At 37.6% G+C, this 21051-nt stretch overlaps 1 protein-coding gene across 1 annotated transcript in view; it reads right to left on the bottom strand.

Moving 5' to 3' along the window:
- The window catches only part of GAB2 (GRB2 associated binding protein 2), a 180052-nt gene that overhangs the window by 43954 nt on the left and 115047 nt on the right, over positions 1-21051 (bottom strand). The window contains exon 2 of the mRNA XM_073215963.1: positions 9125-9425. Within this exon, the coding sequence (XP_073072064.1) occupies positions 9125-9425 (301 nt within the window). The remainder of the gene's footprint in view (positions 1-9124; positions 9426-21051) is intronic.

The raw sequence follows: 21051 nt of genomic DNA, 5'->3' as shown, positions 1-21051 counted from the left end.
TCTACATATGTATGCAACAAAATATTATTCAGCCATTAAAAAGAAGGAAATGCTGCTATTTGCACCAACATGGATGAATCTTGAGAGCATTATGCTAAGTGAAATGAGTCTGACAGAGGAAAACAAATACTGTATAATCTCTCATGTGGAATCTAAAAATACAAATTTATAGAAATAGACAGTAGATTGGTGGTTGCCAGAGGTGTGGTTAGGGTCGGGTGGGGAAATGGATGACAGTCAAAGGGTACAAACTTCCGGTTATAAGCCGAATAAGTCCTGGGAATGTAATGTACAGCATGGTGACTACAGTTAAGAATACTGTAATATATATTTGAAAGTTGCTAAGAGAGTAGATCTTAAAAGTTCTCACCACAAACCCACCAAACATAACTATGTGAGGTGATGCATATATTTACCAAACTTATTGTGATAATCATTATATATATACATATACCAAATTGTTATGTTATACACCTTAAACTCAGACAATTTTTAAAAAATGAAGAACTTCAAGACAGTGATAGTAGAGTGTTGAACCACGTGCAGGGTTCAGCTTGGAGCCCCGTGAGACTGCACAGGTCTCATGCCCATGAAGTTTGCCCCAAGTCTAGGGGGTCCCAAACCTGGCTGGTTGTCAGCATTGTCCGAGGCACTTTAAAAACAAACTGAGGTATAACTTATATACCATAAATGTCACTATTTTAAAGTGCAAAATTCAGTAGTTTTCAGTATATTCACAAAATTGTGTAAACATCACAAGGTTAGCCATCACAACTCTCTAATTTCAGAACATTTTATCACACTCGCAAACATCCACTGATGAAGGGTAAAATTAGTGGGCAAAAGTTTAAGGAGAAATAGGATATTTGCATCTCATTAAAGTATTCCCTTCAAAATAACTATTAATTACAAAGCAAAGATACTAGCTTTACAGTGGAAAAGCTTGGCAAATACTGCCTTAACCAACTGATCCTGGTTAACATGGCTAGTAATAAGACATGTCAACACCATGTGAACCCTGATATTAAATATTAAGAAAAGCATATCACCTCTGTGGTAGTCTTCCCAAATTGCTAACATCAATCTAATTATGAAACATCAGACAAGCCCAACTTGTGGGACATTCTACAAAACACCTAACCAGCACTCTTTAAAAGTGTCAAGGTCAGAAAAGACAAGAAAGACTGAGGAACTGTCACAGATTGGGGGGAGACTTGGAGACAAAATTACTAAATCTGATGTGGTATCCTGGATTAAATCTTGACCAGAATAAAGACATTTTATAAATAAAGATATATAGGTGAAATCAAAATAAACTCTAGTTAATAGTACTGTACTAGTCAATGTTAATTGCACAGTTTAATAACTGTATCCATGAATAAGATGTTAACATTAGGGAAAGTAGATGTAAAGGCACATGGGAAATTGCTGTACAATTTTGCAACTCCTCTGTAAGCCTAAGCTTATTTCAAAATAAGAAGTTTTGGACTGGTCCGTTAAAAGATAGTGGAGGAGAAAGGTAAGACAGAAACCTCCTCCCAAAAACATGTAGAAGAAGAAAACAGAGCAAATACAACTAAACCTGAAAATGACCTGAAGACTGCAGAACAGACCACCTACACCTGAGGAAGAAGAGAAGACCCAATAGAAAAGGGTAAAGTGGCAGAGCTGAGATCAAGAGAGGGACCCAAGCCTTCCCCCAACCCTACAGGCGGGAGAAAGAGGAATGGAATGGGGAGGGAGCAGGAGCCCAGGAGGGCTGCGTATCTGGCCTTGGAGATCTGTCCTGGGATCACAGGCCGTCATTACATTGTGTTCTAGTGATTGATGGGGTTGGACACCATAGATAGGTGAAACAGTCTGGGAAGCAGGGACTCTGGCCAGTGTGGAGGACAGGCATGCTCTGCTGGTCCTGAGACCCAGAGCAGAGGCAGAGGTTTGAGAGACCTGCCAGCAGTGAGAGGGGGAGCCAGAGGGATGAGGGTTGGACGGAACTCTCTCCACAGGAGAAAGGGCAGGTGGAGGATACTCTCCCTTGGCCCAACAGAATGGGAACTTCTGGGGGCCCCAAATGTTCTAAACCCCTTTCTGGCAGCATAGCCCTCAGGATCCTCCCTGTGTGCACTGCTGGGCCCAGTGGCAGCCTGGGACTTTGTGACCTGGCAGGCAGTAGGAGACTCTCCCAGCTTCCTTGGCTCCATTTCAGACCAACAGGGGAGGTGTCTGCAGGAGCCAGCTCCAGGGGCTCCTTCCTCCCTATGGGTGTCCAGGCCTGGTGCTACAGTCTAGCCCAGACAGAGTCACACATCAGCCCACCCACCCCATTATCCCTGCAGCTCCGCCCTTGTTGCAGGCCAGGCAGAGAGCTGCCTTGCCGCAGCGAGTCCAACAGAACCTCCTGAGCTGATCACAAAGAAGCAAACTGCTAGCGCACACAGAAAACATCCTCCCACTGCACACCAACAGCTGGGGTTCTCCCAAACAGAACCAGGTACTAGAAAGTAAAGAATTTTGAGCTTCTGGGCACCACAGGACACATTCTTCATAAAGCGACTGCTCTATAGGACAGGAATCAGAGTAGAGCTATCTAATACAAAGGAAGAAACACAGAAACCCTGACAAAATGAGTAAGCAGAGGAAAATGATGCAAAAAACAAAAACAAAAAACACCACAGGACAGAACCACAGAAAGAGGGCTAAATGAAATGGAGATAACTAATCTTCTTGATAAAGATTTCAAAATAAAAGTCATAAACATGCTCACAGATTTACAGAAAAGGATTCAAGATCTCAGGGAGGACTTAAGCAAAGAGATAGAAGACCTGAAAAAGAGCCACTCAGAGCTGAAGAATAGAGTACTGAAATGAAACATACAATGGAGGTATTTAAGAATAGATTAGAACATGTAGAGATGGTAAATGAAATGGAAATCAGAGAACAGGAAAACAAGCTGAGAAAAAGAGAGAAAAAAGGATCTCTCGAAATGAAAGAATGGTAAGAGAGCTATGTGACCAATCCAAGTGAAACAATATTCACATAATAGGGGTACCAGAAGAAGAAGAGAAGATAAAGGGACAGAAAGTCTCTTTAAGGAAATAATTTTTGAAAAATTCCCTGATCTGGGGAAGGAATAGACACCCAGGTCATGGAAGTGCAGAGATTGCATAACAAAAGGAACCGCAGGAGACAATACCAAGACATATAATAATTAATATGGCAAAGATCAAGAATAAGGAGAGAGTGTTGAAAGCGGCCAGAGAGAGAAAAAAGATTACTTATAAAGGAAATCCCATAAGGGTAACAGCAGACTTCTCAGTAGGAACTTTACAAGCTAGAGGGAGTGGCATATTTAATGTACTGAAATAGAAGGACATCGAACCAAGAATCCTCTACCTGGCAAGATTATCATTTAAATTTGAAGCCAGTACTAAACAATTTCCACATACACAAAAGTTGAAGGAATTCACCACCACTAAGCTAGTCTTACAGGATATGTTAAAGTGACTGCTGTAGATGGAAATGACCCTAAGGCTAACTAGTTTTCACTAGTGAAAATAAACCCACAGTGAAGGTAGTAGACCAGTTAATTATCAAGCAAGTATGAAATTAAAACAAAACAAAAGAAATGAAATGAACTACACAAAGCAGTCAAGGGATATACAAAATGTGCAAATTATGACATCTAATACAAAAAAAGTGGAGGAGGAAAAAGCAGAAGGAAAAAAAGTACCTTTAGGTTGTGTTTAAAACAGAGTAATCAGCAAGTTAAGATAGACTATTATAGAGTAAAGAAGATGTCCTTGAACCTTCGGTAAACAGAAAATGAAAGCCTATAATAAATACACACAGACACAAACAAACAAACAAACAAACAAAAAGAGAAATCTAATTACAACACTAAAGAAAACCATCAATAACAAGAGTATAAAAGAGAAAGAAAGGAACAGAGAGGAGTTATAAAAAACAGCCAGAAAACAATTAATAAAATGGCAATAAATACATGTCTATCAATAATCACATTAAATGTAAATGAACTGAATGCAGCAATCAAAAGACATAAAGTGGGAGAATGGATAAAGAAACAAGACCCATCTATATGTTGCCTATGGGAGACTCATTTCAGACCCAAAGACATACACAGACTAAAAGTGAAGGGATGGAAAAAGATATTGCATGAAAATAATAGGGAGAAAAAGACAGAAGCAGCAATACTTATATCAGACAAAATAGATTTCAAAACAAAGAAATTAGAAAGAGATAAAGAAGGACATTACATAATGATAAAAGGATCAGTTCAACATTATAAATATCTATGCACCCAATACGGAAGCAGCTAAATATGTAAAACAAATACTAACAGAATTAAAGGGGGAAATAGATGGCAACACATTCATTTTAGGAGACTTTAACACACCACTCACATCAATAGACAGATCAACCAGACAGAAAATGAACAAGGAAACAGAGACACTGAACAATACATTAGATCAAATGGACTTAGCAGATATCTACAGAACACTCCACCCAAAAGCAGCAGGATACACATTCTTCTCAAGTGTACATGGAACATTCTCCAGAATAGATTACATACTAGGCCACAAGAGGAGCCTCAATAAATTAAAAAAGATTGAAATTGTATCAAGCTGCTTACTCAGACCACAGTGGTATGAAGTTAGAAATATATTACACAAAGAAAACAAAAAAAGTCTACAAACACATGGAGGCTAAACAACATGCTTCTAAATAACTAATGGGTCAATGAACAAATTAAAACAGAAATCAAGCAATACATGGAGACAAATGAAAACAAAAACATAACAGCCCAAAAAATCTGTGGGATGCAGCAAAGGCAGTTCTTAGAGGAAAGTACACAGCAGTACAGGTTTACCTCAAAAAACAAGAACAATCCCAAATAAACAGCCTAAAATCATAATTAAAGAAACTAGAAAAAGAAGAAAAAATGAAGCCCAAAGTCAGTAGAAGGAGGGACATGATAAAGATCAGAGCAGAAATAAATAAAATGGAGAAGAAAAAAATAATAGGAAAAATGTCAATGAAAATAGGAGCTGGTTCTTTGAGAAAATAAACAAAATAGGTAACCCCCTAGCCAGACATATTAATAAAAACAGACAGTACACACATAAACAGAATAAGAAAAGAAGAAGAAATAATCAAAACAGATACCACAGAAATACAAAGATTTATTAGAGAACACTATGAAAAATTATATGCCAATAAATTGGACAACATAGAAGGAATGGACGACTTCCTAGAAAAATACAACCTTCCAAGGATGACCCAGGAAGAAAAAGAAAATCTGGACAGACCAATTATCAGGAAAGAAATTAAACTGGTAATCAAAAAACTTCCAAAAAACAAAAATCTCAGGTCCAGTTGAATTCACAGCTGAATTTTACAAAATATTTAAAGACAAGCTAATACCAATCCTCCTTAAAGCATTCCAAAAGTAAAAGAAGAAGTAATACTTCTAAACTCATTCTATGAGGCCAGCATCACTCTAATACCAAAACCAGACAAAGACACCACAGAAAAAGAAAATAACACATCAATATCCCTAATGAACTTGGATGCAAAAATATTCAACAAAATATTAGCAAACCAAATTCAAAAATACATAAAAAAGATCATCTATTATGACCAAGTAGGATTTATTCCAGGGATGCAAGGATGGTATAATTCATAAATCAATCAAAGTCATACACCACAGTAGCAAAAAAAAAAGGATAAAAACCATATGGTCATCTCAATAGATGCTGAAAAAGCATTTGAAGAAATTCAACATCGATTCATGATATCTCAACAAAATGGGCATAGAGGTTACATACCTCAAATAACAAAGGCCATATATGACAAACCCATAGCCAATATCATACTTAATAGTGGAAAGCTGAAAGCTTTTCCTCTAAGATCAAGAACAAGACAAGAATGCCCACTCTCACCACTTTTATTCAACATAGTACTGGAGGTCCTAGCCACAGCAATCAGACAACACAAAGAAATAAAATGCATCCAAATTGGTAAGGAAGAAGTTAAACTGTCAGCATTTGCAGATGACATGATATTGTATATAGAAAACCCTAAAGACTCCAGCAAAAAACTACTAGAACTAATCATTGAATTCAGCAAAGTTGCAGGATACAAAATTAATACCCAGGAATCTGTCACACTCCTATATAGTAACAATGAACTAGCAGAAAGTGAAATCAGGAAAAGCGCTCCATTTACAATTGCATCAAGAAGAATAAAATACCTAGGAAGGAACCTAACAAAGTTGGTGAAAGACCTGTACTCTAAAAACTACAAGACACTCATGAGAGAAATTAAAGAAGACACCAATAAATGGAAATAAATCCCATGCTCATGGATTGGAAATTAGTATAATCAAAATGGCCATCCTGCCTAAAGCAATCTACAGATTCAATGCAACACCTATCAAAATACCAACAACATTCTTCAATGAACTAGAGCAAATAGTTCTAAAATTCATATGGAACTACAAAAGACCCCGAATAACCAAAGCAATCCTGAGAAGGAAGAATAAAGTAGGAGGAATTATGCTTCCTGACTTCAAGCTCTACTACAAAGCCACAGTAATCAAGACAATTTGGTACTGGCACAAGAACAGACCCATAGACCAGTGGAACAGACTAGAAAGCCCAGATATAAACCCAAGCATATATGGTCAATAATATAAAGGAGCCATGGATATACAATGGGGAAATGACAGCCTCTTCAACAACTGGTGTTGGCAAAACTGGACAGCTACATGTAAGAGCATGAAGCTCAATTATTGTCTAACTCCATACATGAAAGTAAACTCAAAATGGATCAAAGACCTGAATGTAAGTAATGAAACCATAAAACTCTTGGAGGAAATCATAGGCAAAAATCTCTTTGACTATAAGTGTGAGCAATTTTTTTCCTGGACACATCTCCTCAGGCAAGAGAAACAAAATAAAAATGAATAAATGTAACTACATCAAACTAAAAAGCTTCTGTACAGCCAAGGGCACCACCAGCAGAACAAAAGGCACCCTACAGTATGTTAGAATAAATTCATAAATGACTCATCTGATAAGGGGTTAACATCCAAAATATATAAAGAACTCATATACCTCAACATTCAAAAAAACCCAATTAAGAAATGGCCAAAGAACCTGGAACAGACACTTCTCCAAAGTAATACAAATGGCCAACAGGTACATGAAAAGATGCTCCACATTGCTAATCATTAGGGAAATGCAAATTAACACCACTATGTGATATCACCTCACACTGGTTAGAATGGCCAGTATCCAAAAGATAACAAACAACAAATGCTGACAAGGACGTGGAGAAAGAGGGGGAACTGAACACCCTCCTCCTACATTGTTGGTGGGAATGTAAACTGGTACAACTGCTCTGGAAAGCAGTATGCAGGTTCCTCAAAAACTAAAAATTGAAACACTATTCAACCCGGTAATTTCACTCCTAGGAATTTGCCTAATGAAAACAAAATCCCTGATTCAAAAAGATGTATGTACCCCTATGTTTATCAACACATTATTGCAATTGTTCAGCCATATAAAGAAAAGAAATCCTCCCATTTGCAACAACATGGTATTATGATTAGTAAAATAAGCCAGGTGGAGAAAGACAAATACCATATGATTTCACTTGTTTGTCGAATATAAAAACAAAGCAAAACAGAAGGAACAAAAGCAGTAGACTCAGACACTGAGGAAGTGATTAGTGGTTACCAAGTGGGAGAGGTTCCGGTGGGCACAGATGGGGAGAGGAAAAGGGGGATAAAAGGGCACAATAATTCACAGTCATAATATAAGTTGAACCACTCTGATGTACATTTGAAACGAACAAATGATGGTATATCAATGACTGTTTAATAAAAAAAAAAGAGAAGTTTTAAAAATTATGATTCTGTAAGTCTGAGTGGAAGTCCTCTGCCTTTCTAACAAGTTCCTGGGAGAGGCTGAGGCTGCTGGTCTACAGCCCCACTCTCAGCAGTAAGAACCTAGACCAGTGGTTCTTAAACATAACTGTGCATCAGAATCATGTGGTGGGTTTTTTAAAACACAGATTGCTGGGCTGCATCCCCAGTGTTTTTGAATCAGTAAGTCTGGGCTGGGGTCCAAGAATTTGCATATCTAACAGGTTCCCAGATGTCAATGTTGCTGATGAGCTAAGAGTGGTTTTTATGTTTTTAAAGGGTTGTAAAAAATTTAAAGGCAGGAATATGAAACAGGGACTATACATGGACTTCAAATCTTTACAGAAAATGGTTGCTGAGCCTCAGACCCATGATACTCAGAATGAAGCTTTTAAAGGACACTAATGTCTAGGTCCTGTCCCTGAGATTCTTAGTAAACTGATTTGGTGTGGGTCCTTGTCATTGACATTTAAAAATGCTCTTCCTAATTCTGTTGTGCAACCAGTTTTAAGAACTAAGGAATTGGCTCTCTACCCGCCTCAGAAAAGACCTGCTCTTCAATCATCCCCGAGTTGGGGATACAAAAGGGAATTTTTGCAATTTAAAACCCATTTCAAAAAGTTGAACTACTTTTTTTGTGAAGGGTAACAAATCCCAAACATAAATCAGTATTTCCCCTTCTCACCTGTCCCTTCACAAGTGAATATAAATGAACACTGATTATACATAAATAATAATCACACACACAAAAAAGGTGCAAATGTAACTGTGTGGGATGGTCTGAAACAGATGGGCCAGGACACACAGAGAAGGACCAGAGAAGGGGTGAAGGGGTGAGCTGCCCTACGGGGTAGCTGTAGGTAACGGGGCAGTGCTAGACAGCTGAGGGAAGGGGAGAAACATGCAGGGCTGAGCCACGGAGTGGGCCCGGGGTACCTGAAGAACCACAAAATACCTTCAGCTTCAGCAAAACCCCACTCACTTAGCCTTCCCTTTCCTCCAATATTTGATCAACCCTGCACACGCTTACCCTCCGCCTATTACTACTCTGGCAAGGAGGAAGGCTTTTAGCTACAGCCTGCTCTTCTTGCTTAAGGAATCTGAAGGCATTCATCTTAGCCCCACATGCCAAGCCTCCTGCAGGAAGCACCTCTCCCCTTCTAAGAAGTCTCATACCTGTGCTCTCCTCAGCCTGATTGAAGCCACAGATCTGGCAGATGCTCTGGACCCACTTATTCATGTCCTCCTCTGTCTCGGCCACCAGGTAAAAGGTGCGCTCACTGGTCTTGATGTCAAATACGAAACTATCCTGCAGCTCCTTCTTGTTGAAGGTCAGGCCTGCATCCACCTGCTCACAGAAGTTCAGGTTGATGATACGAAGGGGCTTCTTGGAGTGATCATTCTTGTAGTATTCCAGAACATCTGGGTCACCGCTCATCCGGCCACTCCGCAGGATAAACCAGCGTTTCTTCCAGGCCTGAACAGAAAGGAGTCAGAAGAGGGAGAAACTGTCATCAGGTGATTTGAAGCTTCCCACTGGTCCTCAGTATCACCAGGCTCCAGACGGGGACTGTTACTCCTGCAGGCTGAGCAAGCCTTTGTCTCCTGTTTATATTGCTCCAGGGTTTCAAAAACGGGGGAGGGGTTTAGAATGCAGGTGCATGCAGCATTTCACTACGGAACAAGGTCTTATCACTATAAAATGAGATACGGCGTTTCTACTTTTTGATCAGGAAGTTAGAGGAGAACTAAAACAATTTAAAGCAATTATTCCATTAGGCTGCTAGAATACAGACTTAAAACTCTTAGTACTTTTAGTCAGAGTGGAACTTGCAAAACCATAACATCTCAGTTTACAGAAAGGCACCCCTGCTCAGACATGGTGAGTTGAAGCCACAATGTCACACATAGCAAGTAGCAGAAAAACAACTTTTCTAACTTTTTCTACATTGTGCTTTTATCAAATCATGATGCCTTAGAAGAATCACACAGAAACCATTCTAAAACTTCTTTGCAGTACCTAATGTTAGGATTTTTCCCATCACCGCTCTATCCCTAGTACTCATTATAGAGCCTTGCACATACTAAGCACTCAATATATATTACTAATGAGTAAATTCCTTGTATCATTCCATTCTATAGAATTTAACACTTGATTACATATTCCCTTAAATTGTCTTCTACATTCCATCTCTTCAACAAATATGAGTAACCTGGGAGCAGACACCACACAAAGCAGTAAAAAGATTTAAGATAGAATGCATGCTTTACCACTGACTTGCTGCGTAATTTTCAGATTAAGTCATCTAACTTTTTGGATTTTGTCTCATCTATAGAATAAGGATCAACATCACCACCATTGGCTCTGCCTGCCTTATAGGGTATTTATCATGTAATGCACCCAGAGCACTTTATATACAACCCTGAAGCACTACAAATGCCAAGGATTTGATTATTACCATAATTCTCCAGTCCCCACTGGGTCCTCCCCTCCATTAATCCTTTCACTCTCACATTCTAATCCCTGTCCTCACTTCCTTCCATACCCAACTTTGGGTGATCCACCATTATAATCATTCCCTGGCTTCTTTCTCTACTTCTCTTATCTATCTGGGAAAGCCACAAACCCTGCTAAGTCCAATGCTCTGTCCACTCTGCCTGTTCCCATTGAGCTGTACAGAGCTTGAGAAAATCATACAACTCTGTGAGACTCTTAAGGCCTCACTTAAATTCAGGTGGACCCTCATGCTGCCAACAATCCTACTGTATTACCTAGTCCATGATTTTCTCTTACTGTTTGGCAACAGTCTCTGAACGCTCCTGTTAAACCTCTAACACCTTCATTCTTTTGCTTCATGAGAAAATATAAGCGTTTGTGCCTGATTCATCAACAAATTTACAAAACTGCCTGCATCTGTAGCAAAGTAGTCTGTTACTAGGGAGCATGGACAGTTCATCCAATCCAAGACCAACCTTCTATTTGTGCATCCCTCTCACCTACACGGGGACATCATTGTAAGAGTTCTCCCACTCTCTGGAGTCACTGCATTTTCCCTCCCTACTAGGATCATTCCTATCAGGACACCAACCTCTCCCATTTTAGGAAAAAAAAAATTAAAAGCTCCACTCTATCCCACATTTCCCTCCAACTATGGCCCAGTTTTCTGCTTCTCTTTACAGAAGAAACTCAGAGTTTTCTACCTATTAATCTTAGTTTTCTCTCTTCTCAGCAGCAACCCAATCAGGCAGCCCCCTCCTCACCTAAAATAACTTAAAGGTCTCAAAGACTTCACTGCTGCTAATGCAACTTTTGGGTTTTGATCTCTCAGCTGATAACAGTTTGTGATTCCAGCCTCTTTGAAGCACTTTCTTCACTTGGTTTCAGTGCTCACTCGCCATTTCCTCCTATCTCCCTGGCCTTTCTGTTTCAGTTTCCTGTGCTGGTTCCTTCTCATCTCCCTGACCTCTAAATATCATAATGCCCCAGTGCTCAGTTCTCTGACTCTTTCTCTTCTCTTTCTACACCCACTCCCTAGGTTATTTTATTCATTTTCACAGCTTTAAAAGCCATCTAATTGCTACAATTCCCAAGTTTATCTCTCTAGCCCGGACACATCTATTGAACTCTAAATAGTCTTCTAACTGTTCATTAATTAATTGGCTTCTCAAACTTTATGTGCTCCTGTTTTTCATGCAATCTTTCCCATTTCAGTTAATAGTAACTCCAGTCTTCCAGTTGCTCAGATCAAAAATCTTGATGTTATCATTGACTCCTTTCTTTCACATTCCACATCTAATCTGAAAGCCAGACCTCTTGGTTCAAGCAGTTCAAAATATGTCTATGATGTGGTCACTTCTCTACACCCCCCTGCTATTCAGCTGGTCTAGTCTACCATTCTGTAGTGTTCCTGCTTCCACCCTTCCATCCTGCAATCTGTTCTCAGCACGGAGGCTGATGTAAATCATACCCTGTCATTTCTCTGCACAAAATCTCCAATGGCTTTCCATCTCACTCACTGTAAAAGCCGAAGTCCTCACAATGGCCAAGGGGCCTGATCTGACAGCCCCTCATTGCATACCTCTCACAGCATCTGCCACTCTCCACCTTGGCTATTCTGCTTTAGCCACACTGGCCACTCACAGCTGCCTCTGGGTCTTTGCTTCAGTTGTTCCCTCTGCCTGGAATACTCCTCTCTGAGATATTTCCACTGCTTATTCTTTCCTTTAAGTCTCTATGTCAGTATCACATTGTTGGAGAGGTGTTCCTGACCACCCACCTCTCACCCTCTCTTCCCCCTTTACTCTGCTATACTGGGTCTCACCAGCTCTTATACTACCTACAGTACCACATTTTTGTTGACTGTCTATACCCAGTTCCCAGAATATAAATTACATGAGAGCAGGGATTGGTTCTTTTTATCCCATACTGCATTCTGAGTACTTAATGTAGTGCCTGACACATAGCTGGTTATCAGTAATGTGTGTTGGATTAATTAATGAATCACCTTCTTACATAAACTCCTTACAGTATCAAGTTGGTCATAGGATATAACTGGTGTCTAAAAGGACTTAGACTGAAATGAAGATTGAGGTAGAGCCAGATAGGAAAGAGTTGGAGAAAAATAAAAATTAGTACTATTTATTTATAGTCACTTAAAATCTTGCCCAGCCCACTGCTTACAGAACTCTGTGTGTACTTGTGCACATGCATGCTGAAGATATGCATATACAGGGAAGGGTGTGGGTAGCAAAGTACATTTCTAAAAGTTACTAGTTTAGCTTGTTGCTTTAGTTGATACATCCCCTTCAGTGCTTGTCTCTGTAGGAAGAACTATCTCCAAATCACTGGTGTGCAGGTGCAAGCACAAAGACACACAAGAGACACCCCATAAACAAGAAAATGTGTTTGCTACAGATAACATCAGAGCCTGCCAGGTTCTGCTTTCAAGGAAGTAGCACAGGCTGATAAATGGATGCCTATGAAACACTGATAAATACATGAGCAGGCAAGGCTGTCTAGCCTAGTCCCAAATTCACATCCTTTTCTACCACAACACCCTATTTTTTATTTTATACCAAACAATTCTGAACCAAGCATAAGCAACTCCAGTCTAGCTCCAGTGACAACTTCTCTGATCCCCTCAGCTGAAATGGACCTCTACTTCCTGTGAGCCTTTATAACACTTTTTATGTACTTTTAATGGCATGTCATTTTTAACAACACATTACAGATATTTTTATATTTGCTGTTTCTTCCCAAGTAGACTAGGAACAACATTTCCTATTTCTTTTTGAATGTCCACGGTAGACATTTACTAAATGTTACTAGGCAAGGCTCTTATCACTGAACACCTTATCTCTCCGGCTTCATTCATGTTTCTTTCCTTTCTTCCATCCACCCATCCTTCCTACCTTTCCTTCATTCCATCCATCCATCCATCCATCCAAATGACAAATATTTATTCAGTGCTTAGTATGCTACAGGCATTGTTCTAGATGCTGTAGATACAGCATGAATTCCTGGTCTTTTAGAACTTATACGTGCGTAACAAATTCTTCTCCAAATGTGCCACATAATTGCATGACTTTGTGCAAGCTGTTTATTCTTCTTAAAATGCCTTTTACTTTACTTTGTCTACCTAGAAAATTCCTATGCCCTATCAGTGCCAGTTTAAATACCACTTTTCCTGGAAGGCCTTTACTAACTTCCCGAGGTAGGGCTGTTGCTCTTGCTTATGATCCCTTCATAAGCTTCCTTTGATACTTCTTCCCTCAGCCTTGGCATTTCAATTGCGTACACGTCTTCCTTCCCTTTAAGCTTGGGAGTATCTTGAGGTTAGGGCCCTATGTGGCCAAGAATTATCTGGCAGAGTGCTTGGCCCGTATGGAAACTCTATAAAGATCTGTTGCCTTTTTTCATTCTATCAATATGTTAATTTATTTTTTTAATTATTTATTAAATGAATAAATACAGTTAAAAATATAAGTAACCTTTCATAGTAGGAAGTAGGAAAGGAGAACAGCAAGAATATTACAGAAAAGAAAATAAGAATAAAGGTATGCTGTGGACTTTCTATGACATGAGGTCTTTAGCATCTTGTTCCCTTCATTCTGGTAAGTGCAGTGACCACGTAGTAAATGTTCATAAAAGGGTCTGGGAACTTCAGCTTGAAACTGTCCCATGATAGAGAAGTGAAAAATTACTGTCAGATTACTGATGTATAATGCAAGGAGAATATGGAAACATAGCTCTTGAATATATTAAGGAGAATGCTTTTTTAGGACTGTTCTTATAGAAAATCACTCCCAAAAATTAACTCAAAATGGATCACGGACTTAAATGTAAAATACAAATATAACTCAGCAAGATATAAAAAGAATTATATATTATAACCAAGTGTCGTTTATTCCAAGGATATGAAACTGATTCAGTATTAGAAAAATCAGTATAATCCATCAGTTTAAGCTAAAGAAGAAAAGCTACACAGTCACATCAATTAATACAGAAAAAAACGCTGGACAATATTCAACACCAATTCAACATAAAAACTCTCAAAAAAAATAGGAACAGGGGAACTTCCTCAATTTGATAAAAAGCACCAACAAAAGACCAACACCAACATTATACTTCATATTGAAAGACTGAATGATTTCCCCCTAAGATCAGGAATGAGGCAAAGATGTCTGCTCTCACCACTTTTATTCAACATAGGGCTAAAAGCTCTAGTCAGGATAATAAAGCAAGAAGTGAATATAAAAGACATACAGGTGGAAAGAAAGAAAAAAAATTGTCCCTAATTGCAGATGACATGATTTTCCACACAGAAAATCCCAAAGAATGGAGGAAAAAAAACCCTCCTGTGATTAGTAAGTGAGTCTAGCAAGGTCACAGGTTACAAGATGAACATGCAAAAATCTATTTGGCTATATATACAAGTAAATAAACATGTGGAACAGAAAATGAAGATACAATGCCATTTATAATCACTTAAAAATAGGTGTAAATGTAACAAAATATATACAGGACATTTATTCTGAAACTATACAATGCTGATGAAAGAAATTTTAAAAAATTTTAATGGTGAGGTATACCATGTTCATGGATTGGAAGACTTAACATAGTATATTTCCCCAAATTTATGTTCAGGTTTTACACAATTTCTATCAAAATCCTAGCAAGAGTTTTTATAATGTAGACAAAATTATTCTAAAATGTATATGGAAAGGCAAAGTTAGTACAAAAACTATGACAATTCTGAAAAAGAAGATATAAGGGGCTGAGGGGGGTATCAGTTCACCAGATTCTACTGAAATATTTATTTCAGTAAATATTAGATAACTATGGTAATCAAGACTATATAGTATTGGCAGAGGGACAGACCCATGGAACAATGGAATAGAATAGAAAACCCAAAAATAGACTCACACAAACATTCCCACATGACTTCTGACGAAGGTAAAAAGTAATTCAGTGGAAGGAAAGTGTCATTTTCAACAAATGGTGCTGAAGCAACTCGGCTTCTGTAGGAAATAAAAAGAACCTCAGTCTAAGTCTGACATCTTATACAAAAACTAATTCAAAATGTAACATGGACCTAAATGTAAAACTATAAAACATTTAGGGAAAAATTAGAGGAAATCTTTTGGACTGAGGGCTAGGCAAACAGTTCTTAGACATGACACCAAGAGGATAATCCATAAAAGAAAAAGCTTATAAATTAGACAACTGAAATGTAAAACTTTTGCTCTGCAGAAGACTTTTTTAAGAGCATAAAAAGACAAGCTACAGAATGGGAGAAAATATTTGCAAACTACATATACTGAGAGCATATAAAAAACTCTCAACATTTAACAGTCAGAAAAAAAACCTTAACAGTCTAATCATGACATGGGCAACAGACATGAAGAGACAGTTCACTAAAGAGGTCAGATGTCAAATTAGTACTTGAAAAAGTGCTCAACATCATTAGCCACTCAGGAAACACAACCTAAACCACAATAAGATATTATCACAGATCTACCAGAATGGTTAAAATAAAAAAAAATCATAAAAACAGAAAACACTGACAATGAGGCAGAGAAAGTGGGTCATTCAAACCATTGCTGGTGAGCTCTAACATGATATAGCCACTCTAGAAAAAAGTTTGGCAGTTTCTTAAAAAACTAAACATCCAACTACTATATTAGACAGCAATTGCACTCCGGGGGATTTATCCCAGAGAAATAAAGATTCATAGTCATACAAAGCTTGTACATGAATATTTATGTAAGTTTTATTTACAGTAGCCTGAAACTGGAACAGTCTAAATGTCCTTCAATGGTTAAATAAACCTAAATGGTTAAATAAACTGTGGTACATCCATATCATACAATACTACTCAGCAATAGAAGGGGAACAAAGTATTAACACATGAAAAATCCTAAGTGAATCTACAGAGAATTACGCTGAATGAATAAAAGTCCATCCCAAAAGATTACATACTGTATGATTCCACTTATACAACATTCTTGAAAGGAAAGAATTTAGGAATGGACAGATCACTGATTGTCAGGGTTTGAGGAGAAGGTCTGAAGGGGACAGAGTGGGAGTGACTATAAAAGAGCAGAATGGGAGATCCTTGTGATGGAAATGTTCTGGATCTTGGTTGTATGAATAGCAACATCCTTGTTCTGATATTGTAGTACCATTTTGGAAGATATTACCATTGGTGGGAAACGGGTACTTGCGAGCTTTATTATTTTTATAACTACATGTGAATCTAAGATTATCTAAAAGTAAAAAGGTTAATTAAACTAACCACAGAGAATTAGAATGTTCATAGATAGGAAATGTATTTAAAGAAAACTGTAAGGAAGAAATGAATATTTCTCTGAGAAGAGAAGTAGAGATCATGGAGAGAAAGGTTAACAGTTGGATAAATATTATAACCAGATCAAGTGGTCCTCAATCTTTTCCACTCAGGAATGGAAATGAGTTCTTAAGGAATCACACTGTGAAAATATGCATAAGCTTTAGAGTTCAGGCTCTTGAGCAGAAGGGCACAAAACATAATGAACTAAGTGTCACCTGGCATTTATGAACCTACTGAACTATGTATCAGCTCTAGGAAAACTTGGCTGTAAAGGCAGGCATGATTCTCTGCCTTGGGGAATAAAAGTTCCCAGAGAAAAAATAAAAAAACAAAAAATGTGCCATCCCAATTCTCCTCTGTGTGTGTGTGTGTGTGTGTGTGTAGTAGCCAGCCTCCAAGATAGCCCCCAATGGATTCTACTTCCTAGTATAGCCTTATGCAGTCCCCTCCCATTCTGAATAAGGATGACTAACAGGATATTGCATAAATGACAGTGTGCGACTTCCAAGGCTAAGTCATAAAAGATACTGCAGCTTCTTTCTTATTCTCCTTTAGATTAGCTTCCATGTTGTAAGGATATTCAAGCCATATTAAGGAGTGCACATGTTTAGGAACTAAGGCCTCCTGTGAACTGTGTAAACAAATCATTCTTAGGAGATCCTTAAGCCACAGTTAAGCCTTCAGATGGCTCCAGCTGTAGGCAATTCTTTGATTGCAATTTCATGAGAGACCCTGAGCCAAATCCACCAAGCTACACTGTTCTCAATTCTGAACTCACAAAAACCATGTGTAATAATAAGTATTTATATTGTTGCTTGAAGCCAGTAATTTTGGGGGTGATTTGTTATGCTGCAATAAAAACTAATATATTTTACTTTTCACTTCCAGGGCTGAATGGGTATAACAAATGGTAACCACTAGAAGTGAAGCTATTTATTTAGAAAACTAAAAGTAGAGCCTAAAAGATAGACTAATAAACCAGGTCAATGGAAAAGAACAATCCAGAAACATACCCATACACACATCATTATTAAATTTGTGAGAAAGGTGATGTTGCAGTGCTGTGGAGGGAAGAAGTGTCTTTTCAATAAATGATGCTAGTTCAATTCAGTAACCATGGTAAAAGAAAGATTCTTGATCCTTATTTCACATTAAGGTGAAAATTAATTTCAGATTATATACCCAACTGTGGGAGATATAACAATAAAGCATTTAGAGGAAAATATCTTCATGACTTTGGGGTAGGCAAAGATTTCTTGAATATACAAAAGGTATTCACAAGAGAAATACACAAGAGAAAAAGTAATTGTACTACATTAAATTTAATTCCTGGTCATCAAAAGAGGATGAATCATTAAAACGATGAAAAGCCCATGCCAAGAATCTGAAAGGAGATATTTACCATACATATATCAAATGAAGGATTTACATTTAGAATATATAAAAACATCTATAAATTAGCAAGAAAAAGACCACCCAATAGAAGAATGGGCAAAAGATTTTAATAAGCACTATAGAAAAGAAGACATCCAAATGGTAATAAACATATAAAAAGACCTCTACTTCATTAGCTATTAGGGAAATGCAAATTAACACTACTACACAACCACCAGAAGAATTATAATGAAAAATACTGACAATAATAAGTAATGGGATGGTTATGGAGGAACTAAAACTCTCATATTTGTTAGTAGGAGTGTAAGCTAGTATAACCACTTTGGAAAACTATGGCAGTATCTACTAAGGCTGAATATACTCACCCCCGCAAACCCTGCAGTTCTTCTCCTAGGTACATACCCCAAATGACTGTGTCCATGTATTCATCAAAACACATGTACAAGTATGTTCATTGCAACATTAGTCATAATAACTCCTGTCATGTCTGCCTTTCTGCACTCCCCATTTCAAGGGCTTGTTACATATGGTCTGGACTATTGTCATAGTTTCCTAACCAGTTATCCTAATTTAACACTTATAAATGCTTCCAACTTAATCAGAGTAAAGCTCTGACCACATTACTCCACCCACTATCCAAAAATTAATGGCTCCCCATCACCTGCATATCAAAGTCCAAATTCTGTGGCTTCATTTTTTAATTAAAAATTTATTTTCAATGTGGTAAAACATACATAATATAAAATTTCCCATTTTAAGTGTACAGTTCTATGGCATTAACATTACATTATTGTATAGACAGCAGTACCATCCTCCAGAGCGTTTTCTTTTCCCCAACTGAAATTCTGCACCCATTAAACACTAACTCCCCATTCCCCTTTATGCCCAGCCCCTTAAAACCACCATTCTACTTTCTGTCCTTATGAATTTGACTAATATATGTGGAATCATACAACATTTGTCCTGCTGTGACTGGCTTATTTCACTTACCATGATGTCAACATTAATCCACATTAGAATTTCAATTCCTTTTAAGGTTGAATAAAATTCCACTGTATATAACCCAGGGATAAATTTAACCAAAGAGGTGAAAGACCTCACTTGGAAAACTCTAAGTCATTGATGAAAGAAATTGAAGACAACACAGATAAATGGAAAGATATTCCATGCTCATGGATAGGAAGAATTAGTATTGTTAAAATTACCATAGTGCCCAAAGCAATCTACAGATTCAATGCAGTCCCTATCAAAATACCAACAGCATTTTTCACAGAACTAGCAAATAATCCTAGTAGCCAAACCCCAAATAGCCAAAGCAATCTTGTGAAAGAAGAACAAAGCAGGAGGTAACAAACTACCTGATTTCAAACTATACTTCAAAGCTACAGTAATCAAAATAGTATAGTACTGGCACAAAAATGGACACCTATATCAGTGAAACAGAATAGAGAGCCCAGGAATAAACACAACTTATATGGTCAATTAATAGATCATAAAGGAGGTAAGAATATACATCAGGGAAAAGACAGTCTCTAATAAATGGTGCTGGGCAAACTAGACAGCTATATGCAAAACAATGAACCTGGATCACTGTCTTACACATACACAAAACTAAATTAAAAATGAATTAGAAAACTAAATTATAAGACCTGAAACCATAGAACTCCTAGAAGAAAACACAGACAATAAACTCTGTTTTTACCTCAATAGAAAAAAAAAGAAAGAAAATTCCATTGTATGCATATAACCCATTTTGTTTATCCATTACATCTGTTGGACTCTTGGGTTCTATGGCTGTTTTAAGGCCTAAACAATCTAGCTCAAACCTACCTTTCCATCTCATCTCTACCTTTTTATTTACATATATGCTTATACATGTACTTTCATATATATATATATATATATATGCTTTGTTACCATTCAAATGAAGTAGAATTTTCAGTGTCCTAAATATGCTTGGTGCTTTTCTACCTCTATACTCTCAATTTCACTCTGTCTAAAGAACTTCTCGATCTTCCTTTTTTTCTAAATTCTCCAAAGTTTGCTTATATTTGAATGCTATCCCAATGTATCACCATTTTTCATCATCCTTTATCCAAGATTCTGACATCTAGACCTCTTTCAGAACAGAAGGTTTTATCTTCCTCTTCCCCAGATCCTTGTAAAGGGCCTTCCTTCTGTGTTGTACTTCTATTTATTGAACTAATTTGCCATATCTCATTAAAATACAAGTATACTTATGTTTGAACATCTCATCATGGAACTATTTTTTCTAGTTTGAATTATAAACTACATTAAATTCTTTAGAAGGTCAAATAGAAAATCTGAAGAAGGAAAAAGGATATCACTTTTTGCCTTATTACTGGTGTAACACATTCAGGTCAAGGGAACCCTATTAATTCAAATCAACAAAAACTCAAACCAAGAGGCACAAATGCAAAGAAGTAAGGGAAGCAGAATGAGACAGATGATGCAGAGTGTGTTGAGAAAAATTTGAAATTAGAGGGGAAGGACCCAAATGTAGTCCTAGGTCTTGCTCTACAACCTTGGACACATTTTTTAACTTTTGTTAAGTCTCAATAGCCAAATATATAAAAGAAGAAAAATACAAAACCAATAATACTGCTTTGGGAATTAAGTAAAATTAGTAAATGTGAAAGCACCTAGGACCAGACTCTGCATGATTGGTACCAGGTACACAGTTACTGAATCTAAAGCAGTCCAATGAAATCCTGAGACCAGAAACTGGCAAAAGAGCTATCATAACAAAAGACCCCCAGATTTCCTATTCACTGTTCTTTCTACTCTGTCATCATTAAGGAGGCATTGTTTTGTTGTTCTCCTTGCCGCATACCA

This window comes from Manis javanica, chromosome 11 (genome assembly GCF_040802235.1).
Source record: "Manis javanica isolate MJ-LG chromosome 11, MJ_LKY, whole genome shotgun sequence".
Lineage (NCBI taxonomy): Eukaryota > Metazoa > Chordata > Mammalia > Pholidota > Manidae > Manis > Manis javanica.
This window is presented reverse-complemented; position numbering and strand designations above follow the sequence as displayed.